Raw genomic sequence first — 20,582 nt, 5'->3', positions numbered from 1 at the left:
GCAGCAAAATGTACTTAAAGTGGATGTAATCGAGAGGAATCAGGCCCCAAAAATTAGCTTGATTCTTGTGTAGTGTGTACCCGGCATTAGGAGCAACGGACATCAGGCGGCGGCTGGCGGTACCACGGTTCTGCACTCTGTATTTCACGCAAGCCCCAAGGAAGAGCGCCCGGTCGTCGATCCGGACTTTCGTGGTGGCCAAACGGCGGTATTACAACTTCTGTGTCCGTCACGTGATGCAATTGGGCCAAAAATACTTTTTCCCATAGACTTACATTGGGAAAGAGACGTCTGTAACCCAGCGGATAATATTTTTTTGAGGTGAATCAACTCCTCAGTACGAACACTCTAATAGTCCTAGAGTAAAACTCACTAATAGCTGAATCCAGAGTTATTTCCCTTCCTCCGTTCATGTGAGTGAGACCCAGACCGAGGCTGGAGCACAAGCCATGACGACGGTGTGATGTTGGGACCACATGACCAAGTTATGTGACCGAGCGAACGCTACTCCGTCAATCATCTCGGACGCCACTCCGCCAAGATCCGGGTACTTTTCCAGACGGAAGTCGAGCCATTTAGGCTTCATGCGCCACTGAGCAGCTCTCATAGGACTGACCGGGACCCCGCCTCCAACGCTGTATCCAGTTCTTTTAATACATCCATGATCTCACGTTACCGCAGTTTCACAAGCGTGTCAGAAAACTACGGTGGCCTTCAGGTTTGGTTTGTTCGTTCTGGGCTACTGATACGTGACACATACACATACGAAATGAGACAAAATGAGACAAGAAGAGACAAAACAAGACAAGATGAGAGAAGATGAGACAAGATAGAACGAGAGAAGACAAGAAATGACACAACAATAGGGCACGACGAGGCAAGAGACAACGATTCCTAGTTTCATGTGATTATACACTTAAGAAAACATAGTTATGAATATTCCCCTGAAATGCTACACACTGGTCCTTTTAAGTAGAAGATCTGAGTACTTCTTCCACCGCTGCTGTGCCTTTAGCAGCAGCAACAATAGTTCCTGTTGTGGTGTCAGTGATATTGTGGTGTTGTGTCCTCAGAGCCGCAGCAGCAGCAGCAGCAGCAGCAGCAGCAGCAGCAGTCGTCCTGTGGATCAGAACAATGGGAGCAGACAGCAAGAACAACAGCTGACAGCTATAATGAGAGTCCGTCCTGTCCAGCAGCTGTAATGAAGACTGAGAGACATGTGTTAGCCTCCAAACCACCTCGAGCCGTCGCGCAGCAGGTCGCCCCCACCTCAGGTAAAACAACGCTGCTCCTTCTATGAATAAACCCAAACGTTCAAAAGATTTAACATCAACCTATAAAGAGACGTTTCAGACAGTGTTGATTGCTCCGGCTGCAGATGTGGAGACCCCTCCAGCTGTGGAGGAAAACAGACAACCTGTTGTCTCCGGCTCCATTTCATCACCTGTTCCTGCAGCCAGAATGAATGCAGCGGTCAACAACGCCGCCCCCCCACGACCCCCACCGGATCGAACAGAAGAAGAGGACGACTACGACTCAGACGACGCCAGTAAGACCTCTGCTTTATAGAACCTGACAGCATCTTTACCAGTCCCACATGTTTACTTTTTCACTTTGAATGATATAAATTGTGCCTGCAGCCGTGAGAGAAAGAGATTCCCGGTGGAGCGATGAAGAGCAACAAATCAATGTTTATCAGCTTTAGAGGGAAATTGGTTTCTCCAAACAGTTCAGATTCAATTTTTCTCTCAGACGTCTGACGTGTTCCTGTGATTTTATTCCTGCAGCCACTCTGGGATCTCTGGAGTTCAGCCTCCTCTACGAGCAGGAGAACCACGCCCTCCACTGCTGCATCGTTAAAGCCAAGGTAAACCCATGTACACACACACAGGAGACGGGATGAGACAAGACAAGATAGACGGGACAAAATGAGACAAGATAAGTCAAGAAAAGACAAAACAAGACTGGATGAGACAACATGGGGAAAGACAAGAAAAGACACGAGACGAGGTGAAAAAAGATTAGGAAAGACGAGACAAGACAAGAAAAGGCGGGAAAAGATGAGACGAAAGGACAAAAAGAGAGGACATGACAAGATGGGATTAGACTAGACAAGACAAAATGGGGAAAGACGAGACGAGGCAAAAAAAGATAAGAAAAGACGAGACGAGACAAGAAAAGGCGGGAAAAGATGAGACAAGTGAGGACAAGACAAGACAAGAAAAGACAAAAAAGAGAGGACATGACAAGATGGGATTAGACTAGACGAGACAAAATGGGGAAAGACAAGAGACGAGGCAAAAAAAGATAAGAAAAGACGTGAAAAGACGAGACAAGTGTGTGCATGAAGTGGAAAAAAATAAATTATTAAATAATTAATAAATACATTATTTATATAAAATAAGTGCCGTTACTCTCTTATTCCCATATTGGCATGTGTATCGGCCGATATCGGCAATCTCTTGCGATTTATTCCAGTTTATTCCTGATTTCTTTAAGCATGTTATCCTGTCTCAGTCATAATCAGCTGTGGTTTTATTGCTATATTATTATTATACTTGGGCTATGCATATTTCTGGACAATATCTGTCATTGTTTTGTGTTGTTATTGATTTCCAATAATAAATATATACATACATTTGCATAAAGCAGCATATTTGTCCACTCCCATGTTGATAAGAGGATTAAATGTCAACAGAAATATGCATAAATACACGACTAGTTGTACAACAATAGTACCCAGTTAACAGTAAAGTACACTAAAAGACTTGATAAATCTCCCTTTAAAGTACATTTTGAACAAATAAAAAATTTCTGATTAATTTGCGATTAATGACAATTAACTCTGGACAATCATGAGATTAATCACGATTAAATATTTGAATCGATTGACGGCCCTAAAAATAAGACAAGATGTGAAAAAATGAGACAAGAGGAGACAAAACAAGACAAGAAGAGTCAAGACGAGACGAGACAAAATGGGAAAGACAATAAAAGACGAGACGAGAAGAGACAAGAGAAGTCGAGACAAAACAAAACGAGGTTTATCCAATAAGTAAATTAGATTTGCAGAAACTTTTTTGCAGTCCAGCAATAAAACGTGGAATATATTAGAACATTTAATCTGTGCAGATATTTAGAGAAACACGTAAACACTTCATCTCGTGCTGATTCTCACCATCATTTGTCTTCATGTGTCTCTCAGGGTTTAAAGCCGATGGACTCAAACGGACTCGCTGACCCGTATGTGAAGCTGCACCTCCTACCCGGAGCCAGTAAGGTACCATCACGTTATTTTATTATAACCTCATTGATTTAGAAACGCTGTGGTCACCATTTAAAGCTGTGATAATCTTTAATTTCTTTATTCTCAGTCTAACAAGCTTCGCACCAAGACACTTAAAACCACTCTGAACCCGGTGTGGAACGAGACGCTGGTCTACCACGGCATCACCGACGACGAGATGTCTCGCAAAACTCTCCGGTGAGATCAACCTCAACCTTCTTCCTGCTGTGTGTTATATTAATTATTATATAAAAGAGATTCACCGGGGCACGCTGTCTGTCTTCAGGCTGTCGGTGAGTGACGAGGACAAGTTTGGACACAATGAATTCATCGGAGAGACGCGAGTCGCTCTGAAGAAACTCAAGTTTAACCAGAAGAAGAGCTTCAGTGTTTGTTTAGAGCGAGCCATCCCGGTGAGAACAACAACTTACTACTTTCATTTTACCGGTCTGGATAATTAGCAAGTAACCTATTTGAAATGTAATACTCTCTGTACAGGTGAAGAAGGCTGTGGGAGGACCGGCTCGTGGCATGGCTGTCTATGAGGATGACGTAAGACCCTCACATGGATCTCACACTACTGTGCATTAGATGTTGTTTCACTTCTCTGCTGGATTCAAAGACATCCGCTTAGTTTGTGTATATTTAAAGAAGTGTAAAGGGAGAACAGCAGATGAATGAAAGGATAACAAAGCCCATTAAGACCAAAACCAACAGTGAATGCATCTCCTAACAAAGCCTGATGACTCCTCTTCCTCTGTGGACCGACTGTAAGGATGCATTAATCCGATACTGACCTTATTAAGCAGATCAGATATCAGCCGGATGTGATCGATCCACATTACATTTCTTCATCAGAAATATTCACTGTTTCCGCTCTCAGTCTACATTTAGTCCCTCATGTTGGGAACTCATTCTGTAGTGACACAGCAATCCTTGGCCTCATGTTACGATACATACAAATGATACCGATGAGTTCCACACGATGAGGTTTACAGGTTTCAATTTGGGGAAAAGAGACCACTCACTAATACTCACTAGAGCACCACGTGGATTAATCCGCCGCTGAAAATAGTCCCCAACAAATCCTAATTGTTTGATTAAAAACTCTTTTAAAATTGACCAAAATAGCACAAAAGCATCCGTTAGATAATTTATACCTTAAAGGGGTTTTCATTTTTAATTATTTTTTTTTTTTTTTAAAGTTTATTTATTGATTTTCAAAAGGTCAAACAGTCAAGAATTTAAGGATCATAATACGAATATGTACCCTTTTTTCCAACTTACCCTCAACACAGAACACATTCTCCGCACACATAAGAGGGACTAAAACAAAGTAAATGAAATCAATAAAAATATATAAATAAATAATAATAAATAAAATAAAAATATATATTAATAAATAAAATAAACATATATATATATAAATAAATAATAAATAAAATAAAAATATATATATACACACACACACTAAAATTAATTTTTATAAACGGGGGACAAGGTTTATACAAATATATATATATATATATATATATATATATATATATATAGTATTATATATATATAGTATTATATATAATATATATATATATATATATAAAATACAATATAATATATATATAATATAATATATATATATATATATATATATAATATATATAATACAATATAATATATATATATAATATAATATATATATATATATATATATAATATAATATAATATATATATATATGTATATATTACATCTAGTGTATCTAATACCTGATTACTGTATAAAGATCCCTTATATTATCATTAATTTGCACCTGAATATATTATAATATCTATATAATAATATGATAACATAAACCCTAAAATTGTCGGTTAATAAATTTGTCAGATATTTTAATATTAATATGTAAATTAGTGTATAAATTAAAGGATTATTTAATCTTATTTGGTCCATTTTAAGGTGTTTTACGTCTTCCTTTACAGAGCTGATAGTCCAAACTACAGAGAGCAGCTGTTTTAGGAAACCACTGAGCCTTTTTTTAAACATGAAACTATATTATTCATTCATGACTTACATCTTCAGTAGAGCCACAGACAGGAAAGGGAAGTCAGAAAGTAATTAGAGACGGTCATTTTGTTAATGTAATGTAGAAAATGTTAATGCAAATGAAGTTAACCGTATTGCATAATGTAGATCATTTAGTCCTTAAGCACGTACATTATCCTCCATTAGTAGATATTATGATAATCACTGTGTAATCCCTCCAGATACGTGCAGAGGGCAAAGGAGCATTCGGCTCAGTGAAATGAAATACTGTTACTTAGTGTGCATGTGTGGTATCTGTTATGTATATATATATATATGCAGTATATATGTATATGTGTGTGTGTGCAGCAGAATGAAGGTGAGGACTCAGAGGAGAGGGGGCGTATCCTGGTGTCGCTGACGTACAACAGCCAGCTGGGTCGTCTGATGGTAGGCGTGGTCCGCTGTGCTCACCTGGCTGCCATGGACTCCAACGGATACTCCGACCCGTTCGTCAAAGTGTACGTGCTCCACTCAGCTGAATCCTCCAGATTACGGTTAAAGGAATAGTCCGACATTCACTCACACTGCCTAGTGTTGGCTGTCTGAGTGAAGGCGAGCAGGCAGAGGAAGAGAGGCAGCGGCTACACGCGAACGCGCATATGCGAGCACGCATGTGTCCCGACCCGTTACATTTATACGCTTAAAAAGTTACAAACTGTCACTTTAAACACACTATTTGGGGATATTTTCTTCCTGCAGTTTAGACAACAAATGTTACTTGTGTTTGATTATCTGTTAACAATATAACAATCATCTTGTTCTGTAGATGTCTGAAACCAGATATGGGGAAGAAAGCTAAAAACAAGACACAGATCAAAAAGAAGACCCTGAATCCAGAGTTTAACGAGGTCAGTTCTTTCTAAACTGTCTTTCTCGATTTGTACATACCGAACTTCTTCTCACCCAGATTTCAGTGTTAGATTTTGTAATACCATTTCATGTTTCATTACTGTGTTTCAGGAGTTCGGTTATGAAATAAAGCATGGCGAGCTAGCCAAGAAAACTCTTGACATCTCAGTCTGGGACTACGACATGGGAAAATCCAATGATTTCATTGGTGAGTGTGTCTCGTAATCACATTTCCTCGTCCATGTATTTATCCATTTTGTCCAACGTCAACTCTTTTTAGATATGAATGCTGATTTGTCTGTCTTCCTCCAGGAGGATGTCAGTTGGGCATCCAGGCTAAAGGAGAGTGTTTGAAGCACTGGTACGAATGCCTCAAGAACAAAGACAAGAAGATCGAGCGCTGGCATGTTCTGCTAAATGACAACACCGTCCAGTTTGATGACTAAAACATCTTCTTCTCCTCTTCTATGTATTTTATTTCTGTATCGTCGTCCCCCCCCCCACTGTAGAATATTGTCTTCCAGTGAGCACAGGTAGACAGATATTATCCTCTTGCTTTTACATCCCCAAAGTGTAAGGCTATTACACTGTGGGATTTCCCACTTTTCTGTCTCTGCCCTCTTGTTGATCTGTGCTCCTCCTGTCATACGGGATGTAACGTGTTATCAGCTGATCTGTGTGACCACGTCGTTCGAGTGCTTGCATCAACAAAACATTTCACTCGTGTTATTGTGCATCATGCATATGGTAAATATTAAATGCAGATGATTGAACAAATTCATTCTCTTCTGGAGAAATCCAACGGCCTAAAATGCTTCTGCATGACGTTTTAATTATGAAGAACAAATTTGATTAAGCGCACTTCCTCCAGAAACACGTTTGATGCCAGTTTATCGGTGTTTTCAGCTACATAACCAACATGTTGCTCTCTGTATTCATATTGATGCATGTCATATTGTAGCACACAATAAATAAAGACATCATGGCACTTCCTTTGCCCTTTCTGCTTGTTGTGACATGGCAGGAAACTTTGCTTGAATCAGGCGAGGTTTGAACCAATCAGCTCCGACGGACACGCGGCTGAGAATTCTGTGAACTTTGACTCCTCTTGATAAAACTGTACTTACTTTCTGTCCAAGTGGGTGAAAGTTTACGGACTTGTTGCACTCTGAAAAGTCTGTTCTTGGATTTTGAAGATGTAATCTACCTTTTCTCATCAGTAGTGAGATAAATCAAAAGATAGGTAGGCCTCACAGGAACGCAAACATTTATATTTCACAAAAAAGAACAAACAATCAAAACAGCTGATCGGACTTCCAGACAGCAGAACAGAAATAACCTACTTGTAAATGTGCAGTAGCTTAAAGCTCACGTCTGCACCTCGTGTGGTCGGAGACGATGATAGGAATCAATCCTTTGCTGACTTTACTGTCAGTATGAAGTTATACTTTGACCAAACGGTGCTTAATTTCCTTCAAACCTATTCTAGTAACTTGTTTGTGAAGTGTCAGGAAGCAGGTGTTCGTCCTGATGAGTGGTTCCCAACAGGGCCGGTTCGAGACCTTCTGGTGCCCGAGGCCAAATTCAGATTTGGAGGCCGCCGCTCCCCCTGGGTTCACAAACAAAATCTAGAGGGAATGTAATATGAAAGTATACTTTTATAAACTAAAGTGGGCCAGTTTAGTCCCAAGAAGTATTGAAGTAGTACACGTACATGTATACTACTAGCACATTGATATTAGTATACTTATTGCATAAAGTATACTTGAACTATACTTACTTACTTCTTTTTTGTAAGGGTAGAAGTTTATCCTACAGGTCTTGTGCTTAAGAGCATGTCCTTTTTTTTATTGGAAAGTCCTGGCCGTGAGCGACGCAGCGCGCCGTGCACGCCGTGGCACGCCGTGGCACGCCGTGGCACGCCGTGGCACGCCGTGGCACGCCGTTTTGAGCTGAACTCTTGTCAGACGCCCAGCTGTTTCTATTTTCTCAACGGACGAGGAGCGGCTGATTGGTGAAGTTGAAATGAAGAGTTATCTGATACGATACCTCCTCATTTCACTACAAAAACCTTAATCAGGAGGCAGGTGGCCGGAGGGAGATCACCTGAAAGTTTCCTACTTGCTGTTGTACGTCATCTCCAGTAAATATCACAATATTAAACGTGTGTTTTCTGTTTAAAAAAAAAAAAAAAAAAGTAAGCTATGGTTACGTCTCCAGTCTGATCTGGAGCTCACAGCTGATCGGTAGCCTACAGTATGTGGTTTGTTTACATGACGTAACAGAAGTGCATATTCAGCGTGGACACGGTGTGGGAAGGTGAGCTTCTGGGAAGAATCTAACATTATCTCTGTTGATCCAGTCCGTTAGCTTGCTTCTCCGTGGCTGCAGAAGGCTGTTTGTGTGCCAGTTTGTTTCATATGTGGCAACGAGGTGTTGAAATGGTCCGTGGAGGGGATCACACCGGCCAGAACAAAAGCAGACGTTCTGGACTGGAGTGGACATTTTAAGGACATACTGGCTGCAACACTGTTGTCAGAGAAGCCAGTATCTCAGTTTCCTTATCTCTGACGACATATCATGGTCATTTTCTGATTTATCACAGTAAATATATTACATATTGGTCCTTTTAATATGTAAAATTGGTGCAGTTCCCCTTTAAAGGAGCAAAATCCTCCAGGTTTTACATTAGATAAGAGACCGTCACAGCTTTTTCTGTCCTCCCCGTCTCTCCTGTCACGACCTCCTGTCAATAAAGAACAGTAATAATATGATAACAGCTGATGTTTGCCTTCAGGGAGCAACATCTCTCTAAAGAAACATGACCTTAACATTCATTTACAAAGTGATGAAACAACTTTTCTGGACTAAAAACAGAAGCATTCAATGTCATCTTCATTCTCGGACGAATTCATTAAGTCCACATCAATATGTTCTATAACAGTGGTAGGTAAATAGTGACCTCAAAATAACATACTTGACCTCCTGATGAAACTGAAGTTTTCATAGTTTACATCGAAACTTTCACACGATTTCTCTTTAATATACTGTATGTTTATATATTGGTGATTTTAGACTCTTTCTCGGGGTGCTCAAGCACAAAAAACTGATCAATCCTACTGTCTTTAAGATGTTGGTATCATATGAAACTACAAAATCTAAGGAATCCACTGGTATCAAGAAGGAGGCTAAATAAGGCTTCAAAGTTAGGCTACAGAAAATTTCACCAGAATGCAGAAAATGAAGTGTTTGACGCTCGTCATTTCTTAGGAGGACCCCCAGACACCCACTTGTGCTTGTTAAGTATGTATTATATGAAACTAGAAAACCTGATGAATCCATCGGTACCAACCATGTCATACTAGGTTGTCGTGAAGGAGGTTAAATAACGCTCCAAACTTACGCTAAATTTAGGCAAGGAAAGTCTGTCATGGCCATTTTCAAAGGGGTCCGTTGACCTCTGACCTCCAGATATGTGAATGTAAATGGGTTCTATGGGTACCCACGAGTCTCCCCTTTACATTTTTTATGCTAAATGCAGTACCTGTGAGGGTTTCTGGACAATATCTGTCATTGTTTTGTGTTGTTAATTGATTTACAATAATAAATATATTCATACATTTGCATAAAGCAGCATATTTGTCCACTCCCATGTTGATAAGAGGATTAAATACTTGACAAATCTCCCTTTAAGGTACATTTTGAACAGATAAATAATGTGCGATTAATCGATTGACAGCCGTAATATTAATATATATTAATACATGATATATTTAATGAACTGTGTTATTAAAGTGGTACATCTTGTGTCTCTTATTTGTGGTCTGGAGTGGACCTGACATGCAGTCGGCTGTTTGTCTCGTCTCTCATAAATCAATATAAATTGATTACGTTTTAATTGAAGTTTGTACTCTCAGCGGTCTCTTATCAATATATTAGTCACATTTGTAGATTGATAAACCGATTTGGCATTTGGGTGCGTGTTGATCAATAAGTCATGGTCACTCTCAGTGATATGAGGGAGGGAGAGAGGAGGGAGGGAGAGAGAGAGGAGGGAGAGAGGAGAGGAGGGAGAGAGAGAGGAGGGAGAGAGGAGGGAGGGAGAGAGGAGGGAGAGAGGAGAGGAAGGAGAGAGAGAGGAGGTAGAATGAGAGAGAGGGAGGAAGGGAGGGAGGAGGGAGGAAGGGAGGGAGGAGGGAGGGAGAGAGAGAGAGAGAGAGAGAGAAGGAGAGAGAGGAGGGAGAGAGGAGGTAGGGAGAGAGAGAGAGAGAGAGAGAGGAGAGAGAGAGAGAGAGAGAGAGAGAGAGAGAGAGAAGGAGAGAGAGAGGGAGAGAGGAGGGAGGAGAGAGAGAGAGAGAGAGAGGAGAGAGAGAGAGAGAGAGAGAGAGAGAGAGAAGGAGAGAGAGAGGGAGAGAGGAGGGAGGGAGAGAGAGAGAGAGGGAGGAGATAAAGAGAGGAGGGAGAGAGAGAGAGAGAGAGAGAGAGAGAGAGAGAGAGAGAAGGAGAGAGAGAGGGAGAGAGGAGGGAGGGAGAGAGGGAGAGAGGGAGGAGATAAAGAGAGGAGGGAGAGAGAGAGAGAGAGGAGAGAGAGAGGAGGGAGAGAAAGGAGGGAGGGAGAGAGAGAGAGAGGGAGGAGATAAAGAGAGGAGGGAGAGAGAGAGAGAGAGAGAGAGAGAGAGAGAGAGAGAAGGAGAGAGAGAGGGAGAGAGGAGGGAGGGAGAGAGGGAGAGAGGGAGGAGATAAAGAGAGGAGGGAGAGAGAGAGAGAGAGGAGAGAGAGAGGAGAGAGAGAGGAGGGAGAGGGAGAGAGAGAGAGGGAGAGATAAAGAGAGGAGTGATGTTTGACTGAACCGACAGGTCACGTGATTCCAGCTCATTTGGATGTTGTGTTTATTTTAACCCCCCCCTTCTCATTTAAAACCGACCTGCGGTCTGTCAATCTGTCTCATAAAGTCCTCAGTCAGTGGACGCATCATTCAGTGTCTCTCACTCAGCTGCTGTTCTGCAACGCTCCACCATGACGCACCTCTCTCTCCTCCTCTGTGCCATGTTAACATCCTCCCTGCTGCTGCTGCTGCTGAACCGGACTGCTTCTGCAGAAGCCTCGGTCCTCTCCGTCCTCTGCTCCTGGACTAAAGTTCTGCCTAATGGAGAAGTGCACCTCAGCTTTGTGCGCCAGTCCTTTCCATCTCCATCTCCATCTCCATCTCCATCTCCATCTCCATCTCCATCTGTGCGCCTCTACCACAGCGCCTGGTCCTCTGCCAGTCTGCTCAGCTGCTCGTGGAGCGACGACGCGGCGGTGATCCACAACTATCTGTCTCTGTGCCGGGAGCAAACGCACCACTTCTCCTCCGATCACCCTTTAAATGGAAACCTGGATGTGGAGTCCATGTTGGAGGCAGAGGAGCTGTGCGTCTCTGTGGCCTCTCCAGAGGAGAAGACACCGGTGAGGAGCATTCAGGCTGAAGGTCAAGCTGAGAGGTCAGAGGTCAAGAGGAGCCATCGGCGTGTAAAGCGAGGTTTCATCGTGCCAGGGACTCTGTGGTGCGGATCTGGCAACAAGGCGCCATCATATGAAGATCTGGGTAAGTTGGCTTCACACTTTACTCCAAGTTAACAGATGATTACATTTCTTTTGATTATAAAAAAATAGTCTTTATATCCATATTCCATTTGGTCTGTGATTCTGATTGTGATTCTGCTCCTCATCTGTTGCTGTGGTATGATGAGGAGGCATCGTTGCTACAAACCTCTCATATTTAATGTGTTCTTAAAGATGCCCTGCAGAGTTTTCACACGATAATGTTTTAATTTACATAAAATGTTTCTCACCAAAACACATCGTGTGAATCTTTGAGATCTTTGAGATGTTGTCGATGTTTCCTTCCATGTGAAACATTTCCAAAACCTATTTTCTCGTAAAACTTTGGATTGTTTACATCCATGTTTACCGGTTCAGGCTGTTCTCATACACCGTTCATAAAGTAAATGCACTGTAATTTGTCCCACAAAATCAATTCGTATGTAATCCACGTAATCATAAAGGAGGAAGTATAAAGAGCAACAAACGCCGCATAGGGAGGAGGACAAAAAAGACATAAAAAACCCACCAGACTTTCGCTCAGAAGGACGCTGCTTGTGTCTCGTATGAAACCACAAGTCAACGTCGATTTATTTGTCACTTAGATTGCGTTCTTAAGTAACGCCACTTTCGGGGTTATTTTAACCCAAACTGTGATCTTTTCTTAAAGTTATCTAAGTAGTTTTTGTCACATAACTTCCCTTACTTAAGATACGCCACTTCCGGTGTGGCGTAACTTAACTACAATCTTTTCTAAACCTAACCAAGTTGTTTGCTGTGGAGACGGAAGTTTATTTAGAAAAGACTAGAGAGGAAATTGGCGCTGGACATTCGTAGGAAAACGCACGAAAAATGCAGAATAACTTTTCCTAACATAATAATAACCGTTGTATTAGAATTAGGGCTGTCAATCGATTAAAATATATAATCGTGATTAATCGTCGAGGTCAAAGGACCCCTTTGAACATGGCCATGACGGACTTTCCTTACCTAAATTTAGCGTAAGTTTGGAGCGTTATTTAACCTCCTTTGTGACAAGCTAGTATGACATGGTTGGTACCGATGGATTCTTTAGGTTTTCTAGTTTCATATGATACCAGTATTTATTCACTCTAGCTTTATATGAGCCCAATACAACCTAAAAATCATAAGTTGTGTTAATGCGCTAAAGAAATTAGTGGCGTTGTTATCGCGTTATCTTTGACAGCCTTGGTGAGAATATGTTGACTGGTTCGTCTTCTTCTCTGTCTTTGCTGACTCATTACTGCCACCTATAGACCAGTGGAATAGTGCTACTACTGGTAAAAACCTCCTCATGGTAGCTTTAAGTTATTTACACAAGAGAAATGATACAACTGTTGAATCATCGTCATCACGCCGTGTCCCTTTAACTCACTGTTCAAACAACCTGTTATCACTGTTTGCTTCACCTTTTCCTGAAAAAACTCATCTATGTCAACAACATTATGAAATCTGGTCATTAAATAACTCAAGATAACTTATCACTTTATTTATTTATTCAGAGGGAAGTTGTGGTGCAATAGTTGTGGTACAAAGTAGGAAAGAGTGCAGATTAAATCATGTTTATAATAAAGTATGTTGAGGTAAATATTGGGGTAATTTGGCAGTAATTTACAAAGAAATTTCAAATAGGTTACTTTCTAATTATCACCTAATTACCATGAAATTTGCAGACCTGTAAAATGATGTGTTACCTAATAACCTCGTCTCCTGCAGGCGTGTTTTCAGACACCGACAGCTGCTGCCGTGAACACGACCAGTGCAAAGACACCATCCTGTCCTTTCACTCCGGGTTCGGTGTCTTCAACAGCAACATCTTCACCATGTCTCACTGTGACTGTGACAACAAGTAGGGAGTTTAATAACTTAAATAACATCCATATCAGCTGTGTTTTCTTTGATGCTTTTCTAACTGAAAGATGCTGATGCATGTTGCAGGTTTCACCGTTGTCTGATGGAGGCCAACGACAGCATCTCCGGCGTGGTGGGATACACCTTCTTTAACCTGCTGAGTATGCACTGCTTCGAGTTCTCCCACCGACTCCAGTGTACTGAGAGGAACTGGTTTGGCATGTAAGTCAAGTTCTTATTTATTAAGTAACGCTGTGGAGTACATAGGGTTGTGTTTATTTGTGTTTTCAGTACATTTAATGGAGACGTTTTGTGAATTTATCAGTGAGTTTTTAGCCTCACTAGCAGCTCTATGGATGACAATGTTGGTTGGTCGACCACTGAAATACCTCGACATCCAGTGGTGGACTGTAACTAAGTACATTTACTCAAGTACTCTACTTAAGTACAATTTTGACATACTTGAACTTTACTTGAGCATTTCAGTATACTTTATACTTTTACTCCACTACATCTCAAAGACATGAGAGTGGTATCGATCTTCTCATCTGACTCTCTGCAAGAACGCGAATAAGCAACACGTTGTCATCCCAACTCGTCACATACCGCCGCTTTGGCGTCACACCCCTTGGCTTTGGCGTCACACCCCTCACGCCCCTTGGCATCACGCCCCTTGGCATCACGCCCCTTGGCTTTGGCGTCACACCCCTTGGCTTTGGCATCACACCCCTCACGCCCCTTGGCATCACGCCCCTTGGCTTTGGCATCACGCCCCTTGGCTTTGGCGTCACGCCCCTCACATCCCTTGGCATCACACTCCTTGACTTTGGCGTCATGCCCCTCACGCTCCTTGGCGTCACACCCCTTAACTTTGGCGTCACTCCCCTCATGCCCTTCACACCCCTTAGCGTCACAACCCTTGGCTTTGGCGTCACGCACCTCACGCCCCTTGGCATCACACCCCTCAAGCCCCTTGGCTTCACGCCCCTTGGCTTCACGCCCCTTGGCATCACACCCCTCACGCCCCTTGGCATCACGCCCCTCAAGGCCCTTGGCGTCACGCCCCTTGGCTTTGGCGTCACGCACCTCACGCCCCTTGGCATCACACCCCTCAAGCCCCTTGGCTTCACGCCCCTTGGCTTCACGCCCCTTGGCATCACACCCCTCACGCCCCTTGGCATCACACTCCTCACGCCCCTTGGCTTCACGCCCCTTGGCTTCACGCCCCTTGGCTTTGGCGTCACGCCCTTCACGCCCCTTGGCATCACGCCCCTCAAGGCCCTTGGCGTCACGCCCCTTGGCTTTGGCCTCACGCCCCTTGGCTTTGGCGTCACGCTCCTCATGCCCCTTGGTGTCACTTCAGGATTTGGCAATAAAACCACTATAGTTAGGTTTAGGAAAAAACAACATGGTTGGGCTTAAAATGTGAAATGACACTGAACGTTGTGAACACGGGACACGGACAGCGGTCTCCGTCACCACACTCTTGGTGCACTTTCTCGGAGCGTTTACTGTTGGCACGGATGTAGTTAATAGAACGCCCAGTGCGTTGTACACCGGAGCTAAAGGGTGCCTTGTGCGGCGGTATCGAACGCCGATGCCGGTAACAAAGCCTCGGTATTTGACGCCCTGGGAATGAGAACGAGATGGAATTATCGGCTTTCTTGCTGAGAGTCAGATGAGAAAATGTATACCATTCTCCGTCTGTAGAGTGGTATCAATCTTTTCATCTAACTCTCTGCATTGAAGCAAATAAGCGTATTTCCCAAAATGTCAAACAATTGCTTTAAATAATGCCAACATCTGTTGTGACCTTCAGGTGTAAAGAGACTAAACTGGCGCTCTATGCTGAGGTGCACCCGCCCACGCTGTTCGACGCTCCCAACCCAACAGAGGTCAGCTCCATCATCAACACCACCAGCGTACCCACAGAGCTGCTGGGGAGCAACACGTCAGACTCCATCACTGCTGCAGCATCCACCGTCCCCACACCTTCAACCAGCTCCCCCTCAGCCTCCATCACATCCGTTACCAACGTTATCAACGTTACCAACGTTTCCAACGTTACCAACGTTACCAACGTTACCAACGTTACCAACGTTTCCAACGTTACCAACGTTACCAACGTTACCAACGTTACCAACATTACCTCCGTTACCAACGTTACCAACGTTACCAACGTTACCAACGTTTCCAACGTTACCAACGTTACCAACGTTATCAACGTTACCAACGTTTCCAACGTTACCAACGTTACCAACGTTACCAACGTTACCAACGTTACCTCCGTTACCAACGTTACCAACGTTACCGCCTCCACATCAGAGGCACCCGCAGGACCAGCACCTGGGAGGAGAGATGACCTGGAGAACACCTTACCCGTCAAAAAACAACCTCTGTCTGAGCTGGACGTCACAGGTATTCATATTTCTATTCCTATTTCTACACCACATTAATGGAACTGGACATTATTAAACACCGATGCTTCCCCTCCACAGAGAATCAGCTGTCATGTGCCGTCTACAAGGATCTGGACGAGTGCAAGGACAAGATCCTTCCCCAGCAGAAGAGATATGGTCTCCACAACCCAGAGAGCACGATGCTGTACCACTGCAACTGTACCAGCAGGTAAATCAAGACAATGAAGCCTCTGAGACCCACATAGAGACGTTTTAGTCTTTTTTTAGGGGGTACAAGGGTTCTTTAGGGGGCGATAGCAGGTCAACAGTAGATGTCACATAGAAGTGGTGTACATCATCTGAAAGCTGAGAACCTGGAGATTAATTTGAGATGCAGCTCATTATGATAGAAGTATATGATGGCCATCCCCATGCTCTATTATATCTCAAAAGTTGTTGCTGTAATTTGGGGGTTGATACCATTTGTTACACAGATTTTGTGCTAAATTGAACCATTTTTACCTATAAAGAATTGATAAAAATTATCAATAATCCCTCCAAAATACCACATTAAGACACCAATACCTTGAGGAACACCATAGAAAAAGCCATGCTGTGATTTGGTTTCAAAAACTTTTGACATTTGGAGATTTCTGCAAGAATTGCATTATTCAGCTATTGGACGGCGAGCACTTCTGTTGTGTAAACTGCTTAGAAACCCCCTTATTGTATTGTATATATGAAAGATCCTATCCTCTGAATGCTCTAGGTCTCTAGTTTGTGTTTGTAAAGTTTCATGAGGCTGTGATTATCCTAGAGGTCACCACAGGTCATTTTATACAGTGAGTGAAAACAATGGTCTCACTACAATGAAACGGTTACTATGGAGACTAACATCATCACACATGAATACAGTTGGATTCATTGGATCCACATTAGTCTCAGCTTTACAGTGATACATAATGTATGTAATTCTAAGACTGTTTAGGGACCCCAATAAGCAGAAATATTCAAATACATCATTTTAGAATAGGCGAAAATAACACATTTATACTGCATGTGATTATCATAAAGTGGTCTGTAAAGGGGAGACTCGTGGGTACTCGTTGCGTTATTTAGTGATCTTCCTGACAAGCTAGCATGACATGGTTGGTACCAATGGATTCCTTAGGTTTTCTAGTTTCATGTGATATCAGGATATTCCCAATACCTTGAAACCTCAGCCCACTACAACCTCTAAAGGTCCAGGTTGTGATAGTTTTAAGGGGTTTAATGTGTCCCACCACGTCTAGATTTCACACATTGACTTCACCCCCCCAGAGTAAATATTTACCGTACTGTTTTAGAGTATATGTAGACTACAGACAGATGTGATAGCGGTGCAGTCACCTTTACTTCTGTGTGAGACCAGCCAGACATGGTGTGATGTTTCACAACACAGAACTAGGCCACACATGCGTTACATAAGGTGTGGCGTTGGCAGTTCACTGAAACTGCACACAAACGATCGCACAGCCTTGGACGTGATCACAATCTCATGACTGCACACACCGTGTCTTTTTTTGGCATGTCTGCCGGTCTCTCTGCCGGTCTCTGACGTTTTTGTCTGTCCTCCCAGATTATTCCAGACTTTGGCTAAACAGAGACAGCTGACCGAAGTGCACACTCTTCTGCTGGGACGGGTGTCTCAGTCCTGCTTCCTGCCTCAGGACTGCACAGCAGGCAACATGTGAGTACACAAACACAGACAGGGATGTACTCACAAACCACTGACACATCAGATAGTACACAAACACAGACATGGATGTACTCACAAAACACTGAAACATCAGATAGTACACAGACACAGACAGGGATGTACTCACAAACCACTGAAACATCAGATAGTACACAAACACAGACATGGAGGTACTCACAAAACACTGAAACATCAGATAGTACACAGACACAGACAGGGAGGTACTCACAAAACACTGAAACATCAGATAGTACACAAACACAGACAGGGATGTACTCACAAAACACTGAAACATCAGATAGTACACAAACACAGACATGGAGGTACTCACAAAACACTGAAACATCAGATAGTACACAGACACAGACATGGAGGTACTCACAAAACACTGAAACATCAGATAGTACACAGACACAGACATGGAGGTACTCACAAAACACTAGCACATCAGATAGTACACAAACACAGACAGGGATGTACTCACAAAACACTGAAACATCAGATAGTACACAAACACAGACAGGGATGTACCCACAAAACACAGACACATCACATGATTCAGCTGCTTTTTGTTTAATATAACAATAGGATCCCTTACCTAAGTAAAAATACTAATACGAAAATGTAAAAAAATATATATTGCAAGTAAAATTCCTGCATTTAAAAATACTAAAAGTGCAGAAGTATTATCAGCAAAATGTACTAAAAGGATCAGTAGTAACAGTACTCATTGTGCAGTGAAATGTACTTAAAGTATCAATAAAAGGGCGTCCTGATAGCTCAGTTGGTAGAGCGGGCGCCCATGTAACAAGGCTGGGTCCAAACGGCGGCGGCCTGGGTTCGAATCCGACCTGAGGCCATTTCCGCATGTTCCCCCCCCCCCTCTCTCTCTCCCCCTTTCTAAACTGTCCACTGTCCTATCAATAAAGGCTTAAAAATGCCCAAAAGAATATTAATACAAATTTCAAAAAAGTATCAATAAAAGTCCTATATTTTATTTATTTATTTATTTATTTATTTATTTATTTATTTATTTATTTATTTATTTATTTATTTATTTATTTATTTGTTTATTAATTTATTTATTATTTTATATTTTTGGACCTCAAACAGTTGAAAATGTCTTTCTCACAGATATCTGAAATATGTGTCAAAACACAGTCGTTATTTTTGAAGGGTTCCCAAACCAAAACGGTTTAATCGATAACAATATATTGGACAATATACCTAAAACATTTAAAAATGTAGTGTAATAAAAAGTATAATATTTCCCTCTGAAATGTAGAGGAGTAGAAAAATAAAGTAGAATAAAATGGAAATACTCAAGTGTAGTACAAATATTTAATATATTAGTAATTGTTACTCTGAAGTCTGAACCACTAGTTCCAATTGTTTCCAACCACCAATTAATGGGGATTAATGCAAGAGAAAGAATAATAAATAAATAAATAAATAAATAAATAAATAAATAAATAAATAAATAAATAAATAAATCCAAAGTTCTCAAATGAAAAAAAAAAATATTGGATAATTTTACCTCTTTGGACCTCAAACAGTTGTTCCAATGAAACATCTGAGAAGTTTAGAGGAATAGAGTTAGGGGTTAGGTGGGGTTAGTTGAGTAAAAAGTACAATATTTCCCTCTGAAATGTAGAGGAGTAGAAGTATAAAGCAGCATACAATGGAACTACTCAAGTACAAGTACCTCAAAAATGTATAATACAGTACTTTAATTATTAACAGCATCAGATATAAACTAGCATTTCTTGTTCTCTGTTGTTGAGCAGCTGTACAGCGGTTCTGGTGAGAGCAGAGTTCCCTCAGCTGGACCAGAGGAGCCGAGCCGACGTGGAGGAGCGTCGCCATCTACAGGCCGTCACGCTGAAGGTCAGGAGGCCAAACCTGAAGAGAGCCAAGAGGAAAGACAGAGCTGTCAGGCTCCACAAACTGTGTCTCAGGATGCTCCGGCGACCCAAACTCAACCAGAACAGAACCAGAACAACCGCTCAGCGGCCGACCATCAGAGGAAGAGAGAACTCGTCTGAGTGAGAAGATCATGAAGCGTTCAATACTAAATAAGACTTTATTTTCATTTTCATTTCATTCCAGCACTTTTTTAAAATCACATTTCCCTTCATAAAAAAAAAGGAAATATTCATCAATATGTTTAAAACAAGGTTTATATTCAGTCGTGGGAGTATAAATACTGCTCACAGTGTGACAATCAGACTGACCTTTGACCTCCAAAGTCTGCTTTGATCTCACAACATCCCTTTTCCTGATGCACGTTTTACATCATAAAACATAAAACCAGACTCCGCTGTTTAAAGCCCTTTAAGTCACTGTATTCAGTGTATTTGTGTATATTTGTACTGTGTTGTATGAACTGTAGATAGATGCTAATTATGTTATTCACTCAGCTAAGTAAGAAAAAACAATCATGTAAATATCTGTACATATGATGAAATACTTAGTTTATGATGTGAGGAGGAAATGTATAACTGATTATTACATTTAAAGGAATAGTTTGTCATTTTGACTGTAGCTTCATATTTCACTAACAAATACGAGAGTATCAACTAAGAAGTGAATATATCTCCTGAAATGTTGAACTATTTATATTAAATGTAAAGAGTTTTAAACATTACTATTTGCTTCCTGCCATTTAGACATTAAATGTCACATGTTGTTAATAATGTATTGTTTTGTTGCTGTTTGTTTGACCTAGTAAACGTTTAAAAACATGATAAAACTGTGTTTATTTAATTATT

The 20,582-nt window shown here is 41.6% G+C and overlaps 2 protein-coding genes across 3 annotated transcripts in view; both read left to right on the top strand.

Moving 5' to 3' along the window:
- rph3aa (rabphilin 3A homolog (mouse), a) overlaps positions 1–6,790 on the top strand; it is a 43,132-nt gene extending 36,342 nt beyond the window's left edge. The window contains exons 8-18 of one of the 2 annotated variants that reach the window (XM_074618043.1): positions 1,074–1,274; positions 1,379–1,549; positions 1,788–1,867; positions 3,206–3,280; positions 3,375–3,484; positions 3,573–3,699; positions 3,785–3,838; positions 5,680–5,828; positions 6,137–6,218; positions 6,331–6,427; positions 6,532–6,790. In XM_074618043.1, coding sequence (XP_074474144.1) covers positions 1,074–1,274; positions 1,379–1,549; positions 1,788–1,867; positions 3,206–3,280; positions 3,375–3,484; positions 3,573–3,699; positions 3,785–3,838; positions 5,680–5,828; positions 6,137–6,218; positions 6,331–6,427; positions 6,532–6,665 — 1,280 coding nt within the window. In that variant the 3' untranslated portion in view covers positions 6,666–6,790. Of the gene's footprint in view, positions 1–1,073; positions 1,275–1,378; positions 1,550–1,787; positions 1,868–3,205; positions 3,281–3,374; positions 3,485–3,572; positions 3,700–3,784; positions 3,839–5,676; positions 5,829–6,136; positions 6,219–6,330; positions 6,428–6,531 lie in introns of both variants that reach the window. The other variant, XM_074618041.1, reaches the window with a different exon arrangement.
- A 4,267-nt stretch (positions 6,791–11,057) lies between these two features.
- On the top strand, positions 11,058–20,563 carry pla2g3 (phospholipase A2 group III). Its single transcript, XM_074617899.1, has 7 exons — positions 11,058–11,806; positions 13,540–13,672; positions 13,762–13,896; positions 15,494–16,092; positions 16,173–16,302; positions 17,692–17,802; positions 19,599–20,563. Exons 1-7 carry the CDS (start codon positions 11,236–11,238, stop codon positions 19,858–19,860), a joined length of 1,941 nt encoding a protein of 646 aa, XP_074474000.1. The 5' UTR covers positions 11,058–11,235; the 3' UTR covers positions 19,861–20,563.
- The last annotated feature ends 19 nt before the right edge of the window (positions 20,564–20,582 follow it).

The sequence above is a fragment of the Sebastes fasciatus genome, chromosome 19 (assembly GCF_043250625.1).
Source record: "Sebastes fasciatus isolate fSebFas1 chromosome 19, fSebFas1.pri, whole genome shotgun sequence".
Taxonomy (NCBI): domain Eukaryota; kingdom Metazoa; phylum Chordata; class Actinopteri; order Perciformes; family Sebastidae; genus Sebastes; species Sebastes fasciatus.
This window is presented reverse-complemented; position numbering and strand designations above follow the sequence as displayed.